Here is a 25,756-nt window from a genome sequence, read left to right on the forward strand (position 1 = left end):
TGTTCCAACAGGACAAAGAAAAGCCAAAAGTAATGACTCACAACAGCTGGTTTGCAAACAAAGACACAAAATCCTTTAATTTAAATAGGAAGAAAAAAAATCACATAAAAAAGCTGTACAGAACATTTAACATTGACGTAAAGTTCTTAAATAAAAGACCCCCCCCTCAAAAAAACTAAAATAACAAAACGATAAGAAAGTGGGATGGTGTATGATACATTTTGTGCAAAAGAAGTATTAAATGATTCTTCCCAAACTGCACATTTCATTGTGAAGAGTGCATCTCTCCACTCAGCTCTCCCCCTTTGATGGGTAAACACAAGAGCCCCCCCCCCAAAACCTCAGCATAGTGTCTTTGAATGTAAAGGAACCCAAAATCCAATAATAAAATAGATTTATATTTTAAATATATATTTATATACGAAACGTGCTGTACATAATTCAGAGATTAAGAAATCCCTTTTTGACACCCAGGTCTGTCTTGTGCTTTCCTGACTCCCAGCAAATAATAAAAAAAAATCCCTGTTGCTTTGGATACAAAATGAATGAAAAGAAAAACAGAAAACAGCACTGTGATCAGAAAGTCTCTGTTTTTCCTGAGTTGTTGGGAACATGTTCTGAGAGGGATGCTGACATACTTTTCACCTGTCATAGCTTATTCGCAGCCAACTGACAGGAAAACAAAAAAAGCTGTGCATTATGTCCCTTGTTCAGATGTAAGGGAAAGGGGGGAGACAGTGCTAAGATGTAACTTTCCCAGCATGCAGAGCATATTCTATTATCAGTGTAAACCCAACTCAACCCACCTTATAACATGTGACTATTTTTTAAATCCCCCTTTCAGTTGTCTCCATTCAGAAAAAAAAGTCTTCCTGCAGAAGAGGTTAATTTCTTTCCCATTACAGACCCTGAGAACTCCGGCCTCCTTTCAAGTTTCCTACCAGGGTGAGAGGGTGAAGTAGCTAGCATACTGCTATGGCACAAGGTTATTTGAGAATCCTTCCACCACTGCAGACAACTGGGCACATGAGAACAAAGCCTCTGGACCTGTGGAAACATTTGGAGCTAAATTATGGGGAGACAGCTTTGTTTTGCGTTCAAAAGTTCAAGCCAAAATCAAAAACTCATTTTGTATGCAGATCTATGTATTCATACACATTGTTCTGAAGTGCCAATTTTATTGACTGTAGAGATTTTTGAGAACTAGATGGCCCTTGGCTTATAAGGCTCAAAGTCAACAGTAATGTCTCCTTTGAGAGGCCATGACCCAGTTACTCAAAACATACCTACCCCAGCAACACAGTGCATTTACACATCAGACTGTCATCTAGTTCTATTATATTCAACAGAAGACAGAATTTTTAAAAAATTCTGCAACTGGCCTCAAAATAATCTGGCACTACATGCCATAGGAAAACAAAATTTGGGGCGAACTGTCCCTTTCAGACCATTGAAACTCTCCTATCAGTGTTTGAATTTATTTTTCACAGTGGTCGAACAAAACAAGTGCAAGAGTGGGAAAGAAACCAACTCAAAGTGACTTCTCAGGAATACTTCCAGTTATATTACACACTTAAAAAAAAAAAAAAACAGGCATTGGTGAGATGATACCGACAAACTGAGGGAGGAGAGGACAGGGGGTACAGACAGAAGGCATGTTTCCAATTCGATATACCAGCACACCATAAAGACAAACCCCGTTAAAGATATCTGTAAGACATTATTAATCAAATAAATATTCCAACTTTGCTTTCAGTATTTATTCAGCTTTGTTTCCAACTAAAACGCTGGATGTAACTGTTGTAGAAACAGCAGTAGTAGTGGGTATATTAGTAGTAGCAGGAGATGCAGAAGCAGTAGTATAGTAATGGGAGGGCTGTCCTGCAGGCAAAGAAAATACAGCTCCCCACACAGAGCAGCCTGGGTCGCTGCTGGTTGGAAAGCCATGGGCTGATTGGATCTGATCAGAGCGTTATTGATCGGATATCCAAAGAAATAAAAAAAAAAAAAAAAACTCAGTGCATCTTGACACTGTGGGACTCTTCAAGTAAATCAAAAAACAGACATTCCACTTACCAAAACAATAAAGGCTTTAAGTTTTTAACACTCTCAGTTTGTAGATTTGTGATCAACACAATTTTCACAGATTGGATCACCCCCCACTTGATTCTGATCAATAGGGACCAGCTCTGCATGGAGCCATCCCTCTTTTCTCACGTCCAGGTCTTAATATGCTGTAAACTAGCAGTTAAAGCACCACAAGTCAGCTGGGATGGAAGGGAGTTTTTCTATGTTCCCTGAAATGTGCTCCGAGTCAGAACTGATGAGTGTTTATGTTGATGTCAGGCACCTTTGCAGGAAACAGGCCAGAAGACAAGGGTGACATTTTCATGGGATGTGTTTTTTTTCCTTGGTGAATATATGCATTGAGCAGGAAACAGGAAGTGGAGGCTCCTGGAATTGGTCAACATGTCCCATGTTAAACATTGTTTGATGTACAACCGTAGATCCAGTGACGATGGTAAAATGGTGAAAAACTATAAAAAGGCTTATCATGGTTTCCATATATCCTTCACTTGCACATACAGCAACATACTGATCCTTTTTTTGATTGGTTATGCAAAAGAAAAACTACTGCTGCAGATACCAAGTGAGACACAAAGGCAATCCTCTGTTCTCCAGTATAGAAAAATAAACAATCCTCAAGGAAAAGATCCCTTTTAATTGCACTGGCCTTTCTGGCCTGTCACTACTGTTCCAACCAAAAGGTTGTTCATAGAGACACAGAGTGCCTTTCCCAGAAAAAAAAAAGTTAAAAATAGGTATATCAACAGGCCTTATGAGTCATGATGAGAGCTGACTTTGGCTAAAATCATTTCATGGTGTGACGTGCATCAGCTCAGCATGCTATCAGATGTTAAACTCCTTTGGCTGTGAAGGAGAGGGGTGATGAATACATACCCAGATCCATCCAGTATTGCAGAGAGCCATTATAAGATACACTGAGTTAAATAAACAAGAGTTGATGGAATGAGTCATAAAGGCTGGAATGAGTCTGGTCTGTGTGGGCCAGGCCCCGGTCCACATTTGGTGTGCTTTCACTGTAGAAAACGTCACTAGTGCACACTCAGCGCAGGTGCTCAAGTAAAGGCAGCTCTGTGGATTCCTCTCTGGAGGTGGGGGTGTCCCCTGAAGACAGCAGAGTAGGATCCACTATCTGAGTGGCTCCCAGAGGATCTTGCAGGGGTGCAGGAGGAGTAGGCTGTAAAAGAGGTCCCAGCAAATCAGCACTCTGCAATACTGTGTCCTGCACTGACTAAACAGGAAAAGCCCAAACACATGATGATGTTAAAGTGGCATTGTCCTTACCTGTGTGCGGGTGGTCTGTACGGTTCCTCCTTCCACCTCCAGTGAAGCTGGTCCATTAAAGCCCTTTCTGCCTGAAAAACTCCACTTGCCAAAGTGGCTCTCATAGAGTAGTCCGCTGCCCTGGCTGAGGCCAGCCCGCTGGCCTGCTCTGTGCCCTGAATTCTCCAAGAGGCTTGCTGGACAGAAGCGCTCTGGGCCTGGCAGAGGTGGAGGAGCCACAGAGCTGCTAAAGGAGAGCTGGGAGCTGGTCAGCTGCTGGCCAAGGAGTCCCTGGATGGAGGATGTACGCTGTAGGGATGTGAGGAGTCCTGCCTCCATCCTGCTCTCTGATTGGCTGAGCAGAGCTAATGGGAGGGGTTGAGGATGGTGAGGCCAGCTCTGGGTAGGACCTACAGGGTTGTCTGTACCTGAAATACAAAAAAAGCCTAATTTTACCGCTATAAAGGACATTCAACAGAGATAATCTTTATACATACAATATTCTGCCAGCATTTCTACAACATTTCTACATGCGAGTTACATGATCATGACTAAATCAACCCTCCAACAGCCAAGTGCGTACCCATGGAGGGCTGAACAGTAGTGATGTGTGGCTGGGGGAGGCTGGAGGCTGGTGTACTCTGGGTGGTGTGAATGGCTGGGTTGGTGGAGATGGAGGTGGAACCCCCACCACAGTCAGAATCCTCAATGTTTCCTCCACTGTTACAGCCTGCACCGCACCCCTTCTGTAACCTGCAGGGAAACACATATTAAGAGAACTGCCTCTGAAACACTGTGTGTACATTGCACTGTAAGACTGTTACCTGTCCCAGCTGCTGATAAGCCAGGTGTAAATGTTGTGTGGGCTGACTGGTCCTCCCCACACAGACCGCAGCTGGCTGTGCCCACCTGCATATGAAGTGGTGAGGGGGGACACATAAATGGGATAGCCAATGGGCTGGTCGCATGAGGAGTTAATCATATTCCTCAGGGCCTGCTTGGCGTTTTGAATGCTTCCACGTTCTGGATTGCGGTTACGCAGGAAAACCAGCTCCTGCTGTTGCCCTGCCCACAGCCCACGCACACACTCCCTGTTCACCTGTATGATGTAACAAAAAAACAGGTTTCTTAAAACAGCTTAAAAAAAAACAAAACAAATTAACAAGCCACATGAGAATCACACAAAACAAGACAAAGTAATAAGCAAGGGGAGTGTTAACCTTGATAACTCTGAAGCTTAGGAATCTCTTGTTGAGCATGATGATCTTGTACTCGTCACTGCCATCATCCATGATGTGGCGCAGGGCTAGCAGTGATGGCATGTTTGCTAAAATAGCACTGCGCCACACAGGATCCCCTTCGTGTGAAATTAACATCTTCTCTTCATTGGCCGTGATGGCATCATACAGAACCATGGGATCCTCATACTCATCTGGAGATGTAAAGTGGTCCTGGAGGAAACAAAGATTGCAGAGTTAATCCTTTTTCACATTATTGTAACCTGGCACCAGTTTATTCTTCTTTAAGAAATGTTACCTGATGCAGTTTGAGGGACATACGGACTCCGGGTGCAACAACCCGGTTTAACAGGTCCATATCTGCAAACACCCATTCATCTCTCGGAGATGTTATACGAAAGTCTCCCTTGAAGAGTGCATGGAGGCCATAGAGGAATGGCTCCAAGCTGCCAAAAATACAGTAATTATTGAATAATACTCAGGGTGATGTTTAAAACAGTGTTAGTCCTGAAATCTGTATGGCCTGGTGGTCTCACCTTGCAGACATGCTGTGGGAGGCTGTGCCCAGTGCTCTTCTTCCCAGGATACACAGGCCGAAACAAAGGTTGATTAGTGGAGAATCTCTTTCACAAGTCACTGGCTAAAACAACAACAACAAAAACAACAAAATTAAAAATACTGTGAAATCTTGGAACTTTATCCTCTTGCCCCTGCAGAAAATGATCAGGAATTTCAATGACAAGAGGAAGAAAAAAACAACCCTGACTCATGTAAAATTCAAGTTCGAGTGTTGTAGCGACTCTAACCGTTTGACGCCTGCTGTTGCAATACTGAATCCAGTCCAGGTAAATCATGCAAAATGATGAGAGTGTGATGCCGGAAGCTCTGTGATCATAGTCTTCATCGATGTTCAAGTTGAAGGTTGGGTCACTGTCAACATAGTTAGACCCGAGGCAAGGTCGAAGTGCCTCCTGAACGGTCTCATTACCCAGCCACTCTTCCAGCTTAGGGGAACGACTCACATAGTAGATGATGCCCTGTCAGGGCAAGCAGATAGACGATTCACATTATTCAGTCATCAAGCAAGGTGTTAGAAGCACAACGTAAGTCGAGGAGCCAAAAAATTCTTTGAACACCATCTTACCTTAACATAGTATGTGATGAGGATCTTACGAAGGTCAAATACTTGCAACATGGACGCTGCATTGTTGTCACTGATGCTGTAGCCTTCTAGTACATATTTGGTGGCAGCCACCTCCCAGGCCAGCCAGCGCTGTCCAAAGGCAGCATTAAAAGACAACATGTGCGGCAGATGACCTGGTTCACAGCAGCAGCAGCCCTCATCCTCCTCCACCCCCTCTGTGATTGCCTCTACCTCCCTCTGCTGACAGTAAGTACCTGGATAGATTTGAAACATGAAGATCAACTTCTCAATGTGACCCTGAATCATTTTGAGAGAATAGTCTCCATAATATATATATTAGAAGCAAACTAAAATTATTTGTAGCAATATTTTCACTTTTTTAGAATCCATTATTTTTTACACAAATAGTGTCTAAACAAATTTTAGAACAACACATGACAGAAACAATGTCACAAACAGCTCACACAAACTCATTCTACAAGCTCAATTGCTGTCATCCCTCATCATTTCCTACTACTGACCTCTGAACTCCAGACCCCTAAGCTGGAAGGTGACCAGGCCATTGCCAATCTCGATGATGTGAACCAGAGCATTGAGGTAGTCTGATGCAAGGATAAAGCAGTCGCCTGTGCTATAGTTTCCCCAGCGACCGAGCAGCAGGTCTCCACAGAGGCTGTGCTGCAGAGAGCGTGTCAGGTGCTCGTAGAAAATGGAGTTCAAATTGTTGTCATCAGCACCTTGAGGAAAGAACAGACCTTTACTATGGCTACAAAAGGTAAAAATAGTAGTCAAATTGAAATGACAAGAGGTCAGAGAACATTGTGGCTTGCCTGGGTTACGGTCCAACTGAGTGGCAAGTCTGGTGTTTGAATGGTCGACCCGCTTAGTGCTGCAAACATGAAAAACTAGTATTAGCACTGAACAAAAATACTTGAGATTTGCACTGTATGTAGGTAAGTTTATCAAACACATACTTGTAGTCTCGTTCCCAGAATTTTACAGGTCTGGTGTATGAGGTGACAAACACAGCACTGCCTAGGACAGGATTAAGAGGTGTGGAAAAAATGGCTGAAAAGATGGCCTGGACAAAAAGCACCGCAGAGTCTTTAGTAATAAAGTTAAGGTCTCAAACACAACAAAGGTCTTTTGAAAACAACAACCCTGAAACAAAAAGTAGAATATGATGTTCATATGCTAGAGACTGCAACAAATTATCATACTATATGTTAAGGTGAGAACTTGTGTACTCATACTGTCATAAATATCAAACACACTGAAGGATACGGGGCACAGCAAAGGGCTGAGCAAAAGCATGAAAGGCTGAGCCCCAGGTGATCTGCCAGGGGGCAATGTAAGTCAGAACAAAGCGCAGCTTGTACAGCAGGTCCCACATCTGAGAATTCAAAAGATGAATCAAAAACATTAGCAACAAAAAAACACATGTTTCCTACAGAACTGACAATACAGAAACAAAACAACTACTAGCACAGAGTGTTCTTCTGTAGACAAACTGCTTGTCAAGCAGCAATGTGAGTATACTAACCTTGCTAAAAAGAATGGACATGAAGTAGTAGTCGATCAGGAAGGTCTCCGAGAAGTGGGGGTAGTCAAAGTGGAAGAAGAGAGTGGTGAAGCACAGCGTGACGTACTGCTGAGACGGGGTACAGAAGGATGACCGCAGCAGCTTCATACCAGCTACTGAGATGAAGAAAGCTCGGCTGCTGGTGGGAAGATGGAAAGTAAAAATCAGCGAATCATACTGACAAACACAGCTAAGACCATAGATTAAGGAATTGATAGGACCCCCTAAACCCAGATGTTACCAAGATGCAGTGAACACCACTGTTGACATTTGTCTACCTGTTATACATTTTGCTTTAATTGCCAAATCTAAACCAATCCTACAAAAATAATCACATTTTTGCAAACCGAAAAAAAACAATTTCACGTCTTATTATTGCCTTTTCTATTATAACTCAGACAATCTCAACACTGAAAAACAAGTTTAAGTGTCTCATGCAAATGCATAGAAAGGCTGGATGAAGAGGAAAAAAACATGAACTTAAGAATATATTTTATATAGTTGGTGTTGGAAGAGAGCAAACACTTTCTGGTAGGATAGCATGTATTAATTTTATGTTCTATAGCTCCCTTACCAACAGCTGACTTTGCACATCCACAAGGAGGAATATATGGATGTGAAACTTACTAGATGTCCAGCTCTTTATGATTCTGGCCCACAGTTCGAGCTTCAGTCGTTAAGGAGTTAAGCACCACGGCTGGGTAGATAAAATATTTCTCTACACACTGAAGCCATGCATACAGCTTCTCAAACCACATCAACTGAGCAGCATCTGAGGAAACCGAAGGAAACATGATTTTATAAATTAGACAGTAATTCTTTTACAATTTTCCCTTTGTTCATACAGATTTTCTTTGTATCAATCAAAATATATTTTTATGTTACTTTTGTTCATGTGAGCAATGGTTAAAATGAATTGCTCCAACACTCACCTCGGACCTCAAACTGACTGTACTCTTTGGAGCGGAGCACAGGGTGAGCTAGACAGAACCATGGCAGCTGTTTGCGGAGCTGGGGCAGAAGATAGTGTGTGATGAAGCCTACGACTCCAGCCAGTATGTACAAGACAAAGCTCAGGGCAGGCTGTGGGTCAAGAGGAAAATTACAATTAAAAGTCTGTCAACACCCAACTTCAATGATCTGAAAGATCTGTTAGTATAGCATCAAACTAACCTGAAGAGCAATAAAAACAGTACTGGCACTGATTGCGAAAGTAATCACAGCCATGAGGGGACACATGACGAGGTCTGAGTGAAGAATCTCCTTCTACAAAAAGACAAGAGAGACTGTTTGACTTGAAAGCTAATGACATCCTGAAACGTAAAAAATTAAACTGTCCCAGAGGAGTCGGTGCAGGAAGATAAGCAGGTTCTTTACCACAGAGTTACGCAGCTTCTCAGGGAGAGGGTCCTTGATCTCAACAGGGGGTTCTTCTGGTGTTCGGTTCTCCAGTTCCGGGAATAACTTAGACCGGACCAGTGCCCTGATGTAAAGGGTGAAAAGCATAAATCATAAGAAAAACATCAAAGTCTTCAGAGGTTGTCATGACAGCATCTGTCCTACATTAGCATTAGAGACTTTTGACAGACTAAGAGCAAATTATACTAATCCCTGGAATCAATTGCAGGATTGCAAAAAATAAAACTGGATTGTTGATTTTCCATAAGGATGACACATTTGTCACAAACACTTCCAATGCAGACACACTATGAGACACCTGCATTTGCTTGTTCTTTTTGTGGCTACATGTCATGGGAGAAGTAATTGAAATTACTGACCACAGGATGGTGGGATCGCTGCTTTGACGGCTGAGGTGGTAGGAGAGGGCCAGGAGCAGCCCACAAAACACAGAAAACAGTACTGGCACATGGGCATCCCCCCATGGTGCCTAGGATTTAAAAATACACGCAGGTTAAAAAGGAGGACCAACTCCTATACTGATAAGAATTTCTGAAACAGACATACCACACCCAAAATCTACTCTTATGTATAGTCAGCTGTTCCACTTACGTTTATAGCACCAAGGCAAAATCCATACAGCAGAGCAGCTACCAACACACTGCGTATGAGACTGAACAGAGATGAGAGGGGGCTGGTAGTGGCTGAGGAAAGAGAAGACAGTTCAGGAACCAATAAGCTGTGTTCAGACTACTTCTGTCATGAAAGAACCGTGACATTCTGCAACCTGTTTTCTTAACTGGCCACCTTGAGCTGCTGTAACACTTCCCTGACGAATCATTTTCCTGTCTGAAGTCATATACTTACCAGTTCCACCAAAAATGTGCATGTCAACCTGCTCCAGCAGACACATCACAAAAGTGTTGACCTGAGGTAGTAACCCAAACAGGAAAATGACTGGGAAACACAAGGCAAACACTGTTGGACAAAAGAGAAAAGAAAAAGTTTTCAACAATTTTTTATAAAGTATTAAACCACTAATACTGTTGAGCTGAAACAAATAAAACTAACCGATGAGCATGTCTCTGACACAGAGCAAGAAGTGTGCAGAGAAGAAGGTGACACCATAGAGGGAGAAGGGCTGCAGGCTTCCAGCGCGTCCCGATAGATCAAAGATCCAAATCGTCACACAGCACAAGCAGAAGTACACAGGTCGACTGTACACAATTATCCAGTTATGGCCCTGTGAAATACCAGACAAAATAGCAGCCACAGCTTAGTAATGCCTCAATTTTGTTTACTGAACATACTGAAAATATGTTAGAATATAAACAGTCAAAACTACTCACATGCATGGGAGAGGCTGCATCTGGTTGTACACTCTAAAGCAAAAAGGGGGGAAAAAAAACCCACATTTGTCTTAACTGGTTTAGGATTATTTCGAGTAATGCTTCCTAACAGACAGTATTTAAGTCATGAAGATCTGAATACACATTAAGTAAAGTACACCAAAAACAGGATCCATAAGTAAAGTACCTTAAGTAAGGAGTACTGGCAGCTGGCAATGACTAAGCAGAACTGGAAGACCCAGATGTCCCTGAAAAAGCCCTGGAGAAGCAGTAGAAACCCCAGAAAGGCCACCAGACTGGCCAGCACCACAGCAAACACGTTCTCTCCCACGCGGCGGTTCCTGGAAACAGAAAGCAGAGCAATCAGCATTTGAACACTTAACAATAATGTTTGACTCCACTGTCACATTTTCTTAAGATTAAGAGAAAATTCTATACAAATATGCCTTTTTGATAAGAATAATTAACAGCAACAGAAAACTTCTGAGCATGCAAAATGTTTTCACATATGTTGGCGGAAATAAACCAGGTATCAATCCCACAACACTAAAGAGGCCCCAGGCTTTTATTAACTAGTAAAACAATGGTGCACTGTTGTGGCAAAAAGCTACATCACACAACCAGTGCTCAAATACATGTACCAGGGAACAAACAGAAAAAAATATATAGTTAGCAAAGAATATTGGTTGCTTTTACAGTTTAGATAATAAAACAGAATAGAAATGCTTTATTCATCCCAAGCTGGGAAAGTACAGCAGCAATATACAGGCACTCAATACTAAACATACCTCTAATGGTTAAAAAAAATAAACTGTTTAGACATTATTTACAGAAAATAGAAATATAAATGCAAAATTTGAATGACTTAAGATATTAAAAGCCAATTCATTGGATGTAAGTATTGCTGCTAAAAATATATTCACATTTCAATATACTGAAAAAAAGTCTTCTTTTGTGCATACCTGTCCAATAAGGCCAGGAGAGCCAGTCGATCATAACGAACCCTCAGCCACTTCCCAGGCAGCACCCAGAACCGATAGTACTGTTTGGGTTTGGCCTTCTCCTCAATCATCAGAGTGTTTTCCTGGGACTCAGGTAGAGACTCATGATCCAGATCAAACTAGAGAAAAGTATAAAAATCAGTTATGTAATTAGCAGGATAACTACAGTGACCACCTTTGATAGTTCCATGATTAACTAATAACCAAATCACAAAAGACTGCTAACCTCGGGCATTTCCAGGGGAACCCTGCGCACCTGCATGCCTTGTAAAACCACTGGTCTGGGCTGGAGCATAGAGAGGACTGGTGCTCCTTCTTGAACTTCAGTGGAAGTGAAGCTTGAGGACTGGGACTGTCGCTCCCTTTCCCTGCAAGTGTGAAAAGATTGTGTGTCATGCTTTCTAATGGTATGGTGTTAAAAAGTAAACCTTGCAATAAAAATGTATAACTTACTGAACTGGGTCCTCATAACCACCTCCAGCAGGTCCAAATGTGTAGGACCTCTTTACACCTGTTACAACACAAAAACAAACTGAATTGTAAGTCTTTAAATGGAGCACAATCTGCAAGCAAAGACACTTGCAGACCCCCCAACATATTCAACTATAAGAGAGAAGCCTAGAAGGAAGAAGGGGTAATATGAAGAGCACGGAAAGACTAGAAAGACCTACTAACACCAATTATTTTGACAAGGACTAAAAGTAATAACTAAAGCACCAATAATAGATAATTGGTGATGGTTTTATATCACCAGTTTAGGGGTGGGCGATATGGCAAACATTTTATATCACGATTCTTTAATGATAAAATCACGATCTCGATTTTATCACGATTTGTTTTTACATTGACACTAATTTGCATGTTTCTGTGTAAATGACTTCAGGTAGCCTACTCAAAAAAAAACTATCAGTAGATTTTAAAGGTAAACAACAACTCTGATAATGTGCACTCAGTATTAGTTTTCAATAAACATGAAATAACAATTACAGAACAAAATAAAGTTTTATTTCAAATAGGTTAAAAAGAAGACTAATGTAATTCAACAGTATTATTCAAAAGTATTATTCAACAGTCATTTAAACAGACTGAAGTGTGCCTCCTAAGGTTAAACAATAAATACAGTATTGAGACTTAAGTAACTCCTAAAGTTCAATGTGATTTAGAACAAATGATCAAACTTTAATGGGAATCATGTCTAAGGACAAACGGAGCTGCTGCTGTCAGCTCTGTCCACCGTTTACTAGAGTCCTCATATGGAGTCTCTTCATCAAATGCCTGCGTTATTGTTTTGGTGACGTCATTAGCTGTTGCCTCTGTCTGCATCTGATGTACACACGTGGCCTTCCCACTGCACGCGCGCGCGCACACACAGGTGTAGAAGAGCTGCTGACGGCACAACAGCAGCGAACCTGAATATAACGAGCTGGTAATGTTCAGAGAGGTGGGCGCGTACGTGCTCATAGCATTATAATACATTCGTTTACACGCGGCCCTTCCACTGCGACACACGTCGCACACACACATACACACAGACACAGGCTTAGAAGACGCGCCGCTGCTGCCGGCAGAAACAGCACCGAACATAAAGGTGGAATTCGTTTTAGGGACCAGTTCCTCTGTTCTCTTTTCGTTTTCAGCCGTAGCTTCCTAACAGGGAGGCTGTCATTGGTTGGTCGTGTTCACATTAGGCGCACTGAGAGTTGGACGAGTGAAAAAAACTCATGCGTCTGCGCGAACATAGAACTGCAATTAATAGAACGTGCTCTATGGACGATAAAACGATCTCTCCGTTCTGGTAGATCGCCGATACATTCAAATCCTTCACGATCATTTATCGTCAAATCGCACAGCCCTACACCAGTTGGATAAAGAGACCTGTTACCACTCCCCTGTCCTATTTAGTTTAATATGCAGACATGGCAAGAATATGGTTGACCTTCTAGTATATAACCTGGAAATTAAATGAACATGAAATTCAACGTTACCGACTCACCACTCTCGTCATAAAAATAGTGCACGGCCCCCTCTGATGTGTCATCAAAGGTTGAGGCCTCATGGATACCACTGCGGGGCAGAAGGAGTGAAGAAGCAAACTGTAAGGCTGAGGGAAGTGTGCGGGTACGGGAATGAGAGGAAGTCCGGGCCCGCTGGAGGTCTTGAAGGCTGTAGGACAAAATGTGTTAGAATGTGTGTGTTTCAGAGGTGTTACGCCTAATCTCATCTAAACGTTTCAATGTTTTACACTTTCAAATAAATCAGGCTTTATTAGGATGTCATATATTCCTAATCCTTAGACACTGTATTAGCTTTTGTTGCAAGACATACTTGCACACTGAAGAAACAGGATCAACTAAAGAAAAGGTAGAGGCAAGGCACTGGTTAGAAACCACCCAAATGTATCTGCCTAGTTGACTAACCTAGGAGGGGATCCCATGGTTGACGGTGGAGGTGTAGGGTTGCTCCCAGCATTGTGTCTCCTGCGTATGGCCTGGGTCCTCTTTACACTGCTGACTGATTCATGTTTGCCCCCATCCTCTGGAGCCATGGCTGGGGAAGGGTTATCAGTTACATCAATGCAATGGTTTACATTACAGTGTGCATTACAAGGTGTACAAGACACATGACACAGTTTGCATGCAAGCTGACAAAGGCATCTAATATAAGCATTTTTCAAGACTTAAGTTTATTTAGCATTTTAACTGTGGTTATGCAAACCATACAACATGGTGGTATGAATGAGAATGCGACTGTGGTAGACAAAAAGTACTGTGAAGTGCAGGGGGGACAGCAAATCTTTAGTTTGTTGTGACTGTCTTGCTCTCACATTGGTGGTGAGACAACAAAGGAGTGTGATGCTCCTTCCCACATTAAATAAAGTGCTGTATGAACGCTTGCTGCCTGGCACCAGCCTTCAGACATACTAAAGAAATGCTCAGCCTGCCAAAGCCAGTAAGACTCTCAAGCTGTCAACATTTTCCTATTTTTCCATTCATACAGTAAGGCGCTAGCATGACTTTTACTCTAGGACTACAACCAATTACAATTTAAAAGCAAATGCCTCGTTTTGTTTTTCTGAAAATATGACCACAGGAAAGGTTTTCTGTTGTCAGCATTACAAATATAAAACTAATATTTGAAGGAGCAGGTCAGCTTTTGTCATTTATATTTGCTTTGTAAACTTAAAGGCTGAGCCACAAATAGAGATTACAAATTAAAGACCACTCTATTCAATCACATACCCTTTTCTCTGTCTTGAAGTAGTTGATTTTTTTTTTATAGAAGTTGATTTGGTTTTATAGAAGTTCGAGATATGGTGCATAAAGAGTGCTTAACTAAAAGCAGCTTTTTGTATAGATTTTTCAAGATTTTTGACTGCAATTCAAAGGATCTGTTTTTGGGTGTTGTTAATTTAGACCAACTAAAATTTTAAGGTAATATTCTACAGATATGGACAATAATTAAAAGTCAATCAGCTCGATCAGCTTACTCACCTCCTCCCACAGCTCCCTCTTCTACCAGCTCTCCTGCTCTCCAACCCATCTGGTTTCCAGTCCAAGAGCCTCCAAGAGAATCCAGACGATGATGATGAGTTCCGGGGAAGCCATCGGTGTGTATCGTGCGGGCTTCCAGATCAGACTTTGAGATGGTGAGAGTGCGAGGTGCTGGGGTGGAAGTGGAAGGCATCGTAAGCAAAGCAGAGGGCACAGCCACTGTGTTGCTCTGGCCTCCACCCGCCCCATCCATACTTAGCACTCTTGCATGAGTCTTAGCACTAGCTGTGCTAGAAGAGCGCTGAGCAGCACGAGAATGTGAGGGCCCAGCAGTATCAGGTAAATCCCCTTCCCTTGGAGTGGGCAGCTGAGCAGCAGTGGGGAGAGGGGATGTAATGCCAGTGTTAGTAACATCTGGAGAGTAGCAGGAGGTAGAGGAACTTGAGTCATCATCGTCGTCGTCATCATCGTCTGAGCTGTACCGGCGCTGAGAGCCCAGACTTGAACCAGCGCTCATGTCACTGCCATCATCCTCATCACTGGAATCCTCAAACAAACTTTCACTGTAAGCCTTGGCACCCAGTCGGTTGCGCACTGGGATGTAATCTCTGTGTTGTCTATGATTGTGGTGACGCCTGTAAGAGCCACAGTCAAAACTACTGCTCCCTGCTCCGGCTCGCCTTCTTGGAGGTTTCCTTCGGCCTGGCCTGTGCCCCATGCTACTGCCACTGGCCCGCAGCAGCTTTAAGTCTTTAGGGCGCACCACCTGCTGGGCTTGAAGAGCTGGCTGGTCAGACAGCAAAAAGGGGGTTGAAGATATGGGCAAAGCGGGCTCAGAACACACTAAACCCAGGGCCAGCCCTGAGGGCACAGAATTGGCCTGCCGCGGTGGGGGTAAAGGAGGAACGGGGACATTTCGGTCTGAATCGCAAACCTCCGATCGACCACTACTTGAAGGGGAAGAGTTCTGCAGAGGAGGGGGCTGTGCAATATCAGAGGGTACAAGGGGCAAATCCTCTCCTTCAACAAGTGTCCGGTCAAGCCCCTGGCTGACAGAAAAATCTTTGGAAGGGGAGCGCAATAGCACACTGTCTGACAGATTATCAGTATCACTGCCATCCTGGTCTACTGGATTTTCTGTAGAGTTACGGATATTAGGACCCAACGCTGGTGCTGAAGCTGAAGCCTGCCCATCGGTAGGCCGTGGCTGGCTGAGCGATGGACTTTCCAGCTGAGTAGAGTCCGTTTTTTCACTGCGGTAACTGCTAACAGTGCTTAGCGTCTCACGGTCTGTGGTAGCTCCACCTGCACTGAAACAACTGTCTGTGGATCCAGCAGCTAGTGCTACCCCACTGCGGCTGCCTGGATGCTCAGTCCCAGGTGCAAACGCTACAGGGTCAAGGCCTAAGCCAAGGAGATTTTCACTCAGCTCCTCACTTAAGCTGCTTTTTATAAGGGGGCTAAGGGGAGTATCCCCTAGACTTTCAGATTCAGCAGAGGGGCCAAGAGGCAAGTAAGCCCTTAACCCACTGTCCTCAGGACACTTTTGAGACAAATGTTCAGGTAATTCCTCAACTTCCTGCAACTGTTCTTTCTCACCTCCATCTTCTTGACTTGATGGTGAGGGAGGGATAGACAAGCATTCTCTTGCTTCTCCAAATCCAGCAGATACTTCCATTAGCCCTGTAAAATCATCTCCCAAAGCAGCAGCAATGCAGGACTGGACTATACTGGGTGCCCCTGTACAATAAGATAGACCAGATACAGACAAATGCACAAATGTTAAAACACAGACCCTAGAAACATGCATCGCTTAACCAAGAGCAGTGTTCTTTATTTACTTTGTGTTGTGCAAACATGAATGAATGTCCCAATGTAAATGCTGATATGTTGTTATACAGGCAGGAATACATGTGCTCAGTTAAGTATGATGCTAATTAAAGATACTGAATACTCACTGATGGTGTCCTGAGAACTCTGTCGGAAGATCTCACGATGGGCTGATGTAACAATCACATTATTGCTTCCTTGTTCCCGCATCAACTCTTTGATATCTGAAGTAAAAGAAAAGAAGCTATTTGGTGCCAACTGATCTGAAGTTAATTATGTTAGGGTAGCTTAGAGCGATTCAAGAATCAAAAACTTACCCTTTGTACCCCCTGTATCCTCCAGCTGGGGCAGGAACTCCTGAAAAAAAAGACAAGGCATTAAAATGGTTCCTGTGCATCAATATATATTAAATATTTAATAATATTTCTAATTCTTTTCAATTAATATGTTCTCACCGACACCTGGTTCAATCCAAAAAGAGAGTGCTGGGAGCTACAGCGTACAGGGGGTGTCGAGTTGACCTTCCGAAACACAGTCATTTCTACGCCAACATGACTATCCCTATGAAAAAGATTGATATAGAGCAAAGGAATTAACATTTTACAGCTTTGTAACTGCAGAACGTTTCTTTAAAATCAGTCAGAAAACATCTTACCTGTGCTGATTTCCATTGTGAGCACCTGAACCTTCATCCCCTTCTTCTGTTCTTGGGACCTCAGCTGTGAGGGAGGCCTGCTTCTTCTCTACAATCTCACCAAGGTCGAACATAGCATGAAGACGGTAGTTCACCACCTTAATGGCTGTAAAAAAGACTGCCACTACAGCAGAGTACAAGCCTGCTACCACCAAGCTAGGAGGAAGAGCCTGAAAGAAAACAATGAGACCCTCACTCCTGAGCTAGAAATAATGCATCACAGCTTGTTTCAAAACAGTAAAAGATAATGTTAAAATCTTGACCAACTGTGTTTTTTCCTCTAGCAGTTTGCATTAATAGAGAGCAACATATGAAATAATGTTGTTGTAAAGACGTGTCTACATAGGTTGGCTATTTAGTACTGACTGTAAAGCCCTTGTACTATAATGGCAAATTTACTGAATCACACCAAAAACAGATTAACAGGATGTTTGCATAAATGTAGTAGTTCATTCATGTGGCGAAATGAGCATTCAGCCTGCTGCAGAACTCTACTTACCATGTACAGAAGAAAAGGGAAGGCAAGGAGAAATATCCAAAGGTAGAGGTGAAAACAGTTGGAGAATGTGCTCTGGTGGGGGTCCACATACCAGCCTCCCGTTAGTGAAGCCCACACACCCTGCCGCAAAATCTGAAGAGCTTGGGAACCCATCTCTGCCTTCAGAATCAACCAAAAGCGAAAATGCTTCCTCCAAGGCTGTAGCTCAAAAAACCTGGCAGCAGTTTGAGCCACGTTAACTTGTGTCTATGATGGCACTTCCATGGATGATCGCAGGTTGACCAGGATTGTTTCATGAAGGACAATAGTTCTGTATCTTGGATATATATATATATATTTCAGTTGAGGTCAAGAGTCCTTGCATATTCTTGTTCCAGTTCGTACACCCTCCCTGCACCTTCCTTGCCACACTCTAACCAAATCATTGTTGGGTAATCAGGAGAGTGTCTTTTTGGCACATTGGTAACCCACTGAATGCAGGAAATCACATTCATCTGTAAAAAAAAATTTTTTAACTCTGTTAGTTTCCCCACAAGATTCTACATTAAACTTTATTTAAACATTAGACTCAGTGGGACATATGAACGTCTGGCAATAAATCAATTTTAGAATTACATGGGAAGCATCACTATTAAAATACAGAATTAGAACACTGTATGCTGTCCACACTTTGAGAATAAGCGTCCTTTCAAATAATCAGAAGACATACTGTGATTATCTTTTGTCCTGCTACGAGAACTGGAGTACGATCATTGGAACAGGTCGCTGAAAAAGTGAGGTTGACATAAACTGACTGCAACGTTAACCACAAGATGTAGTCTACGCAAACCAAAGCAACGGAGAAGCTATACAATACAGAGATTACCAACACTGTGACTGATCTTAAGACTCTCTATTTTCATGTCCAGGCCAACGGTGTACCAGCTAGGTTAAGTTTTCTGATTGACATTAGCAAGCTAACAGACAATTTAGCCGAGCCTGCGAATATCTCTGTGCATATCAAATCGTTTAACATTCGACGTGCTCAACTACAAGTGCCTTCAAAGGCTTTAATGAATAGTGCATATGATCATTAGATAAATTACACTGCTCTAAACACACTGACAGACGTTAGACATCACTGAATTGCTTGACGCTAGTTACCGGCTAATGCTAGGCCGCATATATCAGCATTTTAACCTGGCCAATGCCCCTATCGTTAGCTGTGTAAATGTAACGTCACCCTCAACAAAGATAGCCTAACGTTACCCGCTGGTCAGTAGAAGAATGTCGACATCTAATGTTTGCATGATAGACGTAAAAATTGTGCTCACAATAAAATGTTTCCCAGCGTAGCTTGCAGTTAGCATTAGCTGTCCAGCTTGCCTCATATCCTCCTTCCGCATCCAGTCCTCGCAAAATCTCAGAGCTTTCCTTCTCGGGATGCTAGCGAGGAAAGGCTGCTCACAAACTGTAGCTTCACTTTTTGTTGGCGTTGCCTAACTTATCATTGTTGTCGTATGGTACTTCATCCTCTGTGGCATTAAAAGGAGATAGATACACAGCGGGAGCCAATGTTACCTCTCATGTTGAACGGCAGCTTTTTCTTGGCAGCATTAAAATGTTTCCACAGGCTAGCTTACTGTGTAGTTAGCTCTAGCTAACAACTAGTTGACACGCGCACACATACACGCACGCGCACCGACGCACACTGCGATCAAGCGAGAGAGAGAGATTCCCATGGCGCTGATTGGCCATGTGCAGTGACGTCATGGGAGAGCGAGAGAGAAATAGAGAGAGAGGGGCATTTGTTGTTTTCTTTAATTTTATTTCGATAACGTGTGCGGATGCGATATAATCAGTGTATGTGACCTGTGTGTGGTAGGCTCTCTCTCTTTCTCCAAGAAAAGGAAACATAAAATATGAAATACAAAATGTATGACTTAAGCTGCGTTGCCTGGATGCAGTCCTCAGTGAAGGTGCCAAACATTATGGAAGAATTGGGGTTGACAAAAATGACTCCCTGCAAACATTCCTAAAAGCACAAGGAATGCCAAAGAATGATAGTAGATGTGGGTTACTATATAACAACACAAATCCTAAAGTTCAGCAGTATACATGCTTGAAATCACAGGGGTAATCTTCTCACAATATGGCTTTCAGGGACATTGATTGGTCAATATGACAGAGCACTTATCATCCACTGCTCTTGTCATGGCTGTTTTGTTGAATTAACCTTTCAACATCTCAGCTCTGCTCAGGAGTGGCTTATCGTATCCTGTAGCCACCCTCCTTGATGCTCAATGTCACCACGGATCAGACCCCTCATGCACCAGACCTGTGCTGACACCACACCTCCTTTAGCCCACAGGATTATTCCCATCAGTCTCTGCACAAAGAGGCTGACGAGACAGGTGACCCTGCCGGCTTTAAATACAGTCTCCCTAAATTCTTGTCTTTGGCGATAAACCTCTCTAAGAAAACGGATGGCTGCTTTTGTGCGGGCAACTATAACCTTACATCACATCACGCCATTGACGTGGCCTCCATCTTACAGTTCCTCCTGTTCTCAGCAGGGGGCAGACAAATGACACAGAACATGGTGCTGCTGTCAAGCATGCAGCTGATCATTGTTGTTATTTAAGAGATGCTTGACAGTGTTATGAAGAATGAAGTAGGACTGAAAAAATACACAAGAAAATGTTGCTTTTGCACTTGATATGTGTGTTGTTCAAACACTAGATAAAAAAGTAATATCAGTAATTAGACTTGGTATATTTATGTAGTACGCTACATAAATTTGGACCAACATCAGTGTTGCAGAGGCCAAGATGTGTAAACATGTAGTCCCTTCCACAAAGGCTTCTCATAATTCACTGTAATCTTCAAATTCTCCCCGCCTCCACATTTTTCAGTTTCTACACCACCAAAAAAACCTCTACTGTCCAGTTACTGAGGTGATGTGAACTGCAAAGAAATGCCACGATTAAGACCTGATCCCACTACACTGTGGTGTGAATCACACCTGGATGGCAATATTTTTGTTCCCTTGTCAGAATTTGCCTCACTGATATCAATTTTAATTTAGATCTGACCTAGACACCAAGGTTCAGATCTAAACACTTGGTTTTATGATAAATAATGGACATCCAGGGCAAGCATTAATAACACCCCAGACCCATGCAGCATCCAAGAGAGAGAGAGAGAGAGAGAGAGAGAGAGAGAGAGAGAGAGGAGCAAAAGTAGAGAAAATGATGATGATGAAACTCAAGTGTAAGACACATTTTAACACGTTGCATGACCTGCAATTTGTGTGAAATGCTGTTTCTCCATGTTTAACATGTTAAGTCATCTTGTTAGCAAAAATGTGGCCTTAGATGAATTACATCATTGTAACTGTATTTGTGTCTTCAATCTAGTTTCATAAGTCTCACAGCATAATCACATTAATATTTTAAAATGAGGGTCACTTGTGCTTACATAAAATACTCTGATGTTCCCTATCTGTTGCCTGGAATCCTTATTTGTGTCAGTATTAGTTCCCCTCTCAGCGTGCGTGTTTGCATCCAACAATAACAGTCAAAGTGCATAAAAAAGCAACACACTACACAGTTGTGTACAAAGTATATAATCAAGTGTATTTTCATCTTTATCCACGTTCTGTACACATATTAAGATCCATTTCACATGAACACTATACAATAGCAATGAGTGAGGAATGGTATATTTTCTGAGCAGCACTGAACTGCTCATGTTCAATGGCACTTTCATAAAAAATAACAGGAAACCACAGAGCATGAATAAATAATCCAACAGAGAAAATGGCTTTATATTATCAGATCCATTGAGCAACAGATTTAGCACATATTAAATGCACAATGCAACCGAACAAAACATTGTGTGTCTCTGCATAATCCTGACTGTAAAAAAAAAGAAAAAAAAGAAAAGAAAATCTGCAGCTATCAGAGAAAAGTGTGCTTTTTTTGTCCAGATCGAAGTAAAAAGGCAAATCTAAAATGTAACGTGTTAAGAGGAGTGGTAACAAGATACATCGAAATATCAGAGAAATATCAATACAATTCACAAATCTTCAATTATTCATCTCATAGAATAGTCTTTTGATAACTGATAGAAAAAAAACAATACATGTTTGGCTGCTTTACAAGGAATATCTATGTCTCAAAGATATGTTTACATTTTCCGTGTGTGCTTTTGAAGTAGCCCATGACAGTTTAGAGGAAAGAAAACATCATGTGAGTGAAGCCAGCCTTTGGTGAGGCGGGTCATCAGTCCTCTCTTTCTTTCCATGAAAGCTGAAACATCCTCAAATGTGACTGTGTTCCTGCAAAAAAATCCTGTAATGTTCGGGCTGGAAACAGCGTTGATGTTTTCATGAAAGGTGTGTGGGGCGGGGAGGGCAAAAGCATCTTGACTGTTTGTTCTTCCCTGCATACACGATGCTTTTTCAATCTGCTACCTCTATATGTACATACAAACAGTTTTTTTTACAGAGAAATACCTTCACTGGAGTAGACTGACTTGTTCACAATTATCCCTACTTGGAATGGCATGGCACATTGACTGTGTTATCTCACATTAACCATCATACTATAAAGGTTCACTGACCACAGTTAGTACGCTGCATTTTTCACCAGGAGAGCTAAATATCTTGCTTTATTTATGATTCTCCATCAGCAGCAGCAGCATCTCTTAAAGAGTGATGGGCAATGACATAACATGGAGGCTGCAGAGATGATGTCTTATCCAAATAAAGGCTTTCTTTCCAAGTTTAATCAGAATGACTGGGGTGCTCTCTGCTCATCTACCATGAAAATTCAATAACTGGCCTGTTCTGCCTCATATATCATAATGGGGACATTGAGACTTCAGATAGAGCGTTACAAAGTAGTACAAAGAAACCGGATGTCCTCAGCACTCTTCACTGTGCCATATCCATGCTATATACAAAGCCAAAGTGGATATGCCTTCCTAGCTTGTTAAAAACATAAAAAATGGTTAGCTAACAAAGAGTTGGTGAATGCAGACTGAGTGCACATTGTGACACAGAGGATGAGTCAGATCTTGTGCTGTAGACAAAAATGTATCACTAATAGGAGATGGGCAACCTTGATTTCAGGGAAAACAAGACACAATAAATTTGTGCAGTTGTTTTAATATTTTTTCTCTTTTGTGGCCTGTGAAATTTTTCTGATAGTCGACCTGACAAAACAGGGGAGTGAAAACAAAAGCATCCTCTGTCATCCTCTTGTCTCAGTCCACACTTGCCTACACTCCTTCTTCATGTTTTCAGACATAGTACTCTTTGTCTTTGTTCTTTTTGCCCTTTGTGATGGCCTTTGCCACAGAGGCCGTTGCTGTGCTTTTGTCTTTCACCACTGCTCCATTGCCCTCTACAGTGGAATTGTTGGCAAAATTGTGGCTCTGGTCTGTCTGGTAGGAGCCCTCATCCCGGTTCCGGTACTTGTACATGGCATAGAGGAGGATAAGAATGCAGAGAGCAGCAGCAGCCACGATGCCAACCACCATCCCTGTGGTGCTACTGGACTCCCTGATCACCTCCACGGCACCGGGCTGGCTCTTTTCATCAGAGGCTGTGGGGTTGGCTGTGGGCACATGGGGAAAATTGGGGGGGTAGGTTAGTCCTGGTGTGTTTCGGGAGGATGGAGGAGCAGGGGGCAGAAGCACCTGGTCACGGGTGTTCATTTTGCCTGCGGGAATGTGGAGCTGGTCAGGATTGGTGGTGGGAACAAAAGGAGGTAGGGGGCGGGGTTTCTGGACTCCACCTTCACCAGCGGCGGCGGGAGGTGGAGGAAGGACTGTCCTGTCAGTGACCATGGGGGAGTTTTTACTGTAAAAGTCCTCATCATCGGATTCCGTCATCTCCCCTGAGCCGAAGGCCGAGACCTCCACAGGGTCACCACAGTCCTCCTGGTCCGGGGGGCAGGAGGGGTGAGGAGGGAGTATCAAGGACTCTTTGGTGGTTTCAAGTGGGGATAGGAGGGTAGGAGGAGGAGGGATGACGGGGTAACGGGTGGCGATGGATGGGGGCTCAAGGGAATCCACTGTTAAAATAGGCAACACTAATTCACCTCCTAGAAAAGAAACAGAAAAGGTAGGGGATCCTAAATTAGAACAGCATTAAAACGCAAATTCTGCCAGAACAGTTGTGCTCATTAAGATGGAGGCACAATCTGCTCATTATGTAGATTATTACTGAGTATTTTAGCTGACTTATCAGTTGTATTGTTTATTGTGGTCGCACATATTATGTTGGTCTCTATAATACAAGCTTGTCTTGTTTCTTATATACAGCTAATGTGTGTCCAGTAAAATACAGTGCAGCAAAAGCATAAAAGAGCTCACATGCAGACACAAACATACAAGATGACCCATGAAAGGCGGCAGCTGAATAAAGAGCACATAGTAGACAAAAGAGCAGTAAATCAGATTGTCATGCTTTTGTATGCACATCTGTAGGGCAGAGGTTAAGGGATGACAAAAGAGCAGACAGGTTATTGTATGAATGACTCACATACTATGTGAATATACATAGTTTCTTTACCATTTAACCCATCATTATATTCTGCATTATACACAATATATATTCAGAATATGTTTTTGCTGAGGAATATTTGAGACTGCTGGGATATTTATGGCCGCTGGGTTCTCTTTCATCATTATTAGAGTCGCACTTTGCAGGGCCAGTCAACAACAAACAATTCTGAAAAGGTCATATTAATAATTGAGGGACCCATAATAAGGGCAGACTCATTCTTAAGTTCCATAGCTTGTTTCTGTCACAAGCCTGATCTACTGTCATCCACTCTTAATGACTGCAGTACCAAGATTTTCTTCGATCCAAATTCAGCCACATACACAGGATGAAGAGACACTAATTGAGCCTGCAACAACTACCCAAATGAGGACAGCAGAGTCTCTGGATAAATGAGCGTTGAAATATCTGCAGAAACATTAAACTGGGAAGAAATAATTAATAATGAATGTTGTAACTGTTAAGCTATGGCGGCTGTCTGAATGACAGTGGGTTTTAGCAATCCTGGTAAAAAACGAACAACAGAAGCACTTGACTCCTCTGACTGACTCACCTGTTCCTGGTTCACACTCTTCCAGGTCCTCATCATCACTTGGACACTCAGCTGACGCCACCAAAATATCATCAGAGTTCTGTGGCTGAAAGAGACAATGTAGGGGTTTTATACAATGCAATACATTTCTCTGTGTTCTATTTTTCAAATTTATCTGTACAAAAAATGTAAAATTGTCCCATTGCAAACACAGATATTTACTATATCTCAAATGAGATGTTAGAAAGCAGCATAGTCTCTGAGCAGAGCAGAGAATAGGTGACTCACTAATGGATTACTTTGGTTAAATGAAGCTATAGACAGCAATTTGAGGAAACCTGGACAAGTGAAGTGTTATGAAAAAAGCAGTCAGCTGGGGGAGGGTCTTTACAACCTCATGGACACGGATCAGGAGTGACAATTCTTTCAATCCAGCTCACCTTAATTGGTGTAAATGTGTTTCATTTATCGTTTGTAAAGCTATAGTGCCTCATATATGCACCAAGCACACACACTGTCATTATCCTAATTCTTTCAAATTATGAAGTAAAACACAATGAATTCATAATCAGGCAAGATGAATCAAACCTGCTATTTAGTTCATTTCAGTGTAATGTGGCATTCATTGTAATATTGTATGCCTCACTTATTAGAATGTTTGTGGACTGCAGTGATTCATACACACACATACATACATGTATTAACTGCCTGTATCTTCTGTGTTTTTATTTCAGGCTTTAGGAGCAGCTTCTGTCTTAATTAACAAAAAATAGAATAACCTTCCATCCAGAAAGAGCTCATCCACCTGTGAGACTGAGAAAAAGAAGCCTGTTCTTTTGATATTTTATTTAAATGAAATGAGTGAAATTGAAGACTCCAACGTGTTATCTGTTTGGCCTTGGTTTTGTGATTGTGAGCTGAATGTGACAAGTGGCATTGAAGATGAAATAGCAGGAATCCTTCATGCTGAATAACCCGTTAGCTACATCTGAAGGGAGTGAAATGTTTTTACACATAAAGTTTGTACTTTTGAAAAGAACGGATAATTAAAAAATAAATATTGGTGGAGACCATGGTGGAAATGAATAAAACAAATC

General features: G+C 42.3%; 1 protein-coding gene and 1 pseudogene across 3 annotated transcripts; both read right to left on the reverse strand.

Moving 5' to 3' along the window:
* Positions 1 to 50: 50 nt before the first annotated feature.
* Positions 51 to 19,250, reverse strand: LOC114445719 (pecanex-like protein 3). 3 transcript variants are annotated; one of them, XM_028420867.1, is made up of 36 exons: positions 19,135 to 19,250; positions 17,575 to 18,068; positions 17,037 to 17,245; positions 16,837 to 16,942; positions 16,699 to 16,738; positions 16,510 to 16,605; positions 14,552 to 16,291; positions 13,478 to 13,607; positions 13,054 to 13,223; positions 11,514 to 11,571; positions 11,287 to 11,428; positions 11,022 to 11,179; positions 10,247 to 10,400; positions 10,060 to 10,092; positions 9,782 to 9,953; positions 9,578 to 9,688; positions 9,323 to 9,414; positions 9,091 to 9,200; positions 8,690 to 8,795; positions 8,486 to 8,578; positions 8,245 to 8,395; positions 7,940 to 8,084; positions 7,274 to 7,451; positions 7,015 to 7,123; positions 6,705 to 6,834; positions 6,561 to 6,619; positions 6,252 to 6,467; positions 5,731 to 5,984; positions 5,393 to 5,623; positions 5,123 to 5,226; positions 4,885 to 5,032; positions 4,569 to 4,799; positions 4,173 to 4,447; positions 3,932 to 4,101; positions 3,370 to 3,776; positions 51 to 3,262 (listed from the first exon to the last, which is right to left on the reverse strand). In XM_028420867.1, exons 2-36 carry the CDS (start codon positions 17,725 to 17,727, stop codon positions 3,128 to 3,130), a joined length of 6,816 nt encoding a protein of 2,271 aa, XP_028276668.1. In that variant the 5' UTR covers positions 17,728 to 18,068; positions 19,135 to 19,250; the 3' UTR covers positions 51 to 3,127. The 3 variants fall into 3 exon arrangements, with proteins under 3 accessions (XP_028276668.1, XP_028276669.1, XP_028276667.1); XM_028420868.1 differs by having other exon boundaries at positions 7,274 to 7,448; positions 18,888 to 19,238; XM_028420866.1 differs by having other exon boundaries at positions 18,888 to 19,238.
* A 2,069-nt stretch (positions 19,251 to 21,319) lies between these two features.
* Positions 21,320 to 25,756, reverse strand: part of LOC114445940 (neurexin-2-like) — an 80,363-nt pseudogene continuing 75,926 nt past the window's right edge.

Source organism: Parambassis ranga, chromosome 14 (genome assembly GCF_900634625.1).
Source record: "Parambassis ranga chromosome 14, fParRan2.1, whole genome shotgun sequence".
In the NCBI taxonomy this organism is placed as follows: Eukaryota; Metazoa; Chordata; class Actinopteri; family Ambassidae; genus Parambassis; species Parambassis ranga.